The following is a 4,244-nucleotide window of genomic DNA, read 5'->3' as shown; positions in this document are numbered from 1 at the left end:
AGCACCATAAAGGTTTGTGTAAAAGTATAAGATTTCATCCACTATCTCGTCCTCATTAAGGAAAACCCGACCTTCTCTATTTTCTAAAGCATAAATGAAGTTCTTACTTTTCCGAGCGGAGACCTGTCTATGAAAGAAATTCGATCCTCACCCTCTTGAAGCCACTGAATTTTACTTTTCTAGGCCCAAATCCTTTGTTCTTTTACAATAGTCTTAAGATGAGAAACTTTACAATCGCCTCTCTCTTTAATAGCAGCATCAGAGAGCAAACCAAAGTCGTCTATAGAATCAAAAGCAGAGATCTTCTCTAACAAACAGACGCTCTGCCTCTGCTTTGTTTTATAGCTTCCTCTTTGGTGATCGAAAAAGTTCTGTCAAGATGAGATTCTATCAAACAGATGACTCTCCCTCTGCTTTCTTTATCAAATTCGCATGTGAACGTCTTGTTTTCTATTCTTCTTGAAAATTTTCAAGCAGTTGCCATTGGCAGCACCCCAACGACTCAGTTCACTCTCATGAAAGGTCTTTTGATAACCCCACTTTGGTGAGGATTCAGACTTCTAACCTTTCAGTCGAGAATATATGCTTTAACCAGTTGAGTTGTTCCCTTATATGGAAATTAACAAACTAGTAGTGTAAAATCTATGACAAATAAACTCAAATATGACTTTGAATTCCAAACTAAACAAACCTAACATGAGAGCGGAATGCCTTTCAAAATATTTGGTTCATAGGCACGTCGTCACTCTCATAGAATTGAAAACCACTTGCCATATCCATCTTTTTCAGGGGAGTGTAGCCTAGTTAATGAAGATAAAGAAATAAAGAGAGATAATAATATATGATAAATAATTGAAATTAGGAAAGAAAGTATGTTTATGTTCCTCTTGCTTTGATTATGGTTATGGCATACATTTTCCTAGACACGAAATGCTTTAATTGAAAATAGAAAAATGCTAAATAGGGGAGAAGACTCTCAACCCATATTAAGGAAGTTAGCTTAAAAAACCTTCCAATTTGTTCTTGGAGATGTCGAGAAGATGAGTGCTATGCACTTGGACAAAAGTTGTAACGCAGCTATTAAACATGGCTTATTGTTACATGTCATATATAAATGTCAGTAAAATATTAGGTAAATTTTATACGAATGCAATTACAAAAGTTAAATGGTCATGTTCATAAATTATAGCTGGAAATTCCATTATCATAATTATCATTAACGGTCCCAACAATAAAAATATTATTAGAAAGCAAGGGAAAAGGTTTACTACAGTACCAACTTTCAACAGTAGGAAATCTGACTTGATGCTTTTAAGAGGAATTCTATGAGGTCTTCCATTTTCATATTCATTAGAACTTGTCGGTTAAAATATATAAGCCAGCTGAAATTTGAGTAATTTCTTTCTCAAGAAAAAGTTAGTGTTCAAATTTCTTTCAATTGTATGGGTTCACTTGATCCAGTTATGGTTTACTGTATTTCTTAGCTGAGACTACTTTGTAAAACAGGACTGTTCATGTTGTACTCTAATTGCCGAGAAGTTCGCTCAAATTTCACCCGAGATTCTGGCTGGGAAAGGATTCAGTAGACTTTTGGTACTTATTACTCTTGACAACTACTTTTGACTTCATCCATGCATATGTACTTTGAAGGGTTGGATGAAAAATTTTGGGGAGAGCTGTTTTCTTAAATGTACAATGCCCATCAACATTAGATACAAAGCTGATCCCCTAGCTAGTTCCGCATGCACTATACACTTACCTCAACCTCAACTTTTAAATATTTGTCTTCTCATGGTGTTATCCTACATTCCCTAATCCCTGGTATTATGGAAGTTCATACAATGCACACATTTTATTTCCGTACATGAAACAGGAATTGGAGAGTGAAAATCATGCTCCCATATTCCATTTCACATTGATTACAAAAGTAATTAATGAATGGAAATAATTCCCAGGACCCACCAAAATTTCTAACCATTCTCGTTGATTCATTCCTCTTGAAAAGGAAAACAATGTCTTTTCCATTCCCATTTTAGCAAGTCCCATACTTTATTGATTAGTGTTTTTCTGCTTTCTCTGTGTGGTCCCAGATTAATTGAATTTGATATGCATTTGAAGTATTAGTAAACAATATCATTTGTTGTCTTCTCCATTCAAATTCCAATTCCAAAAAAAAAAAAAAGAAAAATTGTTATATACAATATTTGACGTTTCATTTCTATTCAGACAATTTAGCATTCTTCTTTATTCCCATTCCCATTTAATAGATGGTGTCTTAGTTCTGCCCCTCTAAACGTTTGTATGATCGTGAAGCATAAACAACTATGCAGAATTTAAAAAACTTCCAACAATTTTTAAATTTATTTATAACTTGGCTTCAACTTTAGAAGTATTACATGGTTAGACATCTTTCTTCCCTTAAAGTTTTCCTGCTTGATATACTTAATGTTAGCTTCTGAGTTGATCATTTTCCTAGTTCCATAGGTTTCTCGTTTTCTGTCTTTTAAAACCTAACTCTTTTGTTGTGTTTTCCTTTCCTTGCAGCTTGCTGGAATTCTATTAGATTCAGGAAACCTAACTAGCCCAAATTGTACGCCCAAAGATAAGTACATGGCTACATTGTTGATTAACGGTGCTGGTCGATTTGGATGCAATGGTTTTTATCAGATACGTATGTCTATATTTCTGCTCTTTCCAATCTTTATGGTTCAAATACCAAATTATTATTACTTGTGTCTCATTCTTGTTCTTCTAATATCATCTAAGGATTATTTATTTATTATTATTATTATTAATTTTTGTGTATCTACAGTGAAATACAAGATGTACAATGTGTCCAGCCATGGAGTAATTGATATAGTGCTGAAGGATTTCAAGAAGTGGACAAAAGGTGGGGACTTGACATTTAGTTTGTCATTGTCTTGTATATTTACTTAGGTCCTCTAATGCCGTTCAATCTCTTCAAACTTTGATGAAAAATTTAAATTTCATTTCATGCAATTCATTTTTCTTTTTCGCAGAAGGGACCAAACCCTCTTAGGTTATAGTTTTCCTATCTGTCAAATTCTCTCGATACAAAACTAGCATTAATGATTAGGTGCTGAGTACTCGGGAGTGAACTATGTTCCTTTTCATAATATCTAATTAGGGTGAGAAATTATATGGGACCTCAGGGTCTAGTAGTAGGAACTTCAAATTATATCTCCTACTTCTGATCGAGGGAGACATCAAAGAACTATTGGGCAAAGACTCGCATATCCTCACCTTCCTCAATTGTCAAAGAGGCAATCAATAATTAAAACTAGTCTTGCCACCGCACCATGCTTTGGGCATTTCCTCTGTGCCAAACCTGACTCTATTTTGATCCCAGTTACTAAAGTAGCGAAGAACATACGATGTCATTATATTCAATGAAAAAATCACGTACCTTGCTTGATACAATGATATTTGTAGTCTGGAGACTTGAAGAATAAATAAATATAAAGACTGTCGTTAAACCAACAATTTGCTTTTGTATCGGCGACCAGTTTATGCAAATCTTTCATGCCTACTTTCGTGGAACTATTTTGTAAGTATGTAAATGTGTTATTTAGTGGATGTTAAATTTCATGTTTTTAGTACTAATAATTTGCTATAAGTATTGATACTTTAATCTGCACAGTGACCACTGACCTGTCTAGATGCTTCAATTCAAGTTAAAAAGTATCTTTACCTGATTCATAGTTCTTTCTGGAATTTTTACTCCAGGATCTTTGGACAATTCTGGAAAGAGATTGACGAAACTAGATCTTGGGATGAGTTCCATTGGAATATCAATTACTCAATTTCTTTCACTGGAAGTTAACTCGACTCAAGACATAAAAAACTTTCTACGTAAGTATTTGAAATTTGAATAAGATTTCATTATTACACTTCTGTTTGTCTTTTTCTGGTTTGAAGCATAATGATAAAAGAGAAGTTTTATTTAAGAATCAGGGAATAGAAAACCCTAAAGTTCAAGTTTCCTCTTTACCAAAGATAAAACTACCCTTTATAACCTAGAATGGATGCGGACACATGACATGGGCACAGTAAACAAAAGAAGACAAGCTATACAACAGTTGAAAATCAAGGATCTACGTAGTTGTTATGGTGCCATGACTAACATTAACGCCTACCAAGAAAGTTCCAGAATAATTCTAAGTGATATTACAACTTTTAAATGCTTTAGATTCAAAATTTAACTAGTGGTAGGTGTAAAACTC

The 4,244-nt window shown here is 33.9% G+C and overlaps 1 protein-coding gene across 1 annotated transcript; it reads left to right on the top strand.

Moving 5' to 3' along the window:
* Nucleotides 1-2,396: 2,396 nt before the first annotated feature.
* On the top strand, nucleotides 2,397-3,896 carry LOC120069491. Its single transcript, XM_039021264.1, has 4 exons — nucleotides 2,397-2,447; nucleotides 2,545-2,671; nucleotides 2,813-2,890; nucleotides 3,748-3,896. Exons 1-4 carry the CDS (start codon nucleotides 2,397-2,399, stop codon nucleotides 3,894-3,896), a joined length of 405 nt encoding a protein of 134 aa, XP_038877192.1.
* The last annotated feature ends 348 nt before the right edge of the window (nucleotides 3,897-4,244 follow it).

Source organism: Benincasa hispida, unplaced genomic scaffold (genome assembly GCF_009727055.1).
Source record: "Benincasa hispida cultivar B227 unplaced genomic scaffold, ASM972705v1 Contig436, whole genome shotgun sequence".
NCBI classification, from domain to species: Eukaryota; Viridiplantae; Streptophyta; class Magnoliopsida; order Cucurbitales; family Cucurbitaceae; genus Benincasa; species Benincasa hispida.
Note: the sequence above shows the minus strand (reverse complement) of the source record. Positions and strands in the feature narration are given on the sequence as shown.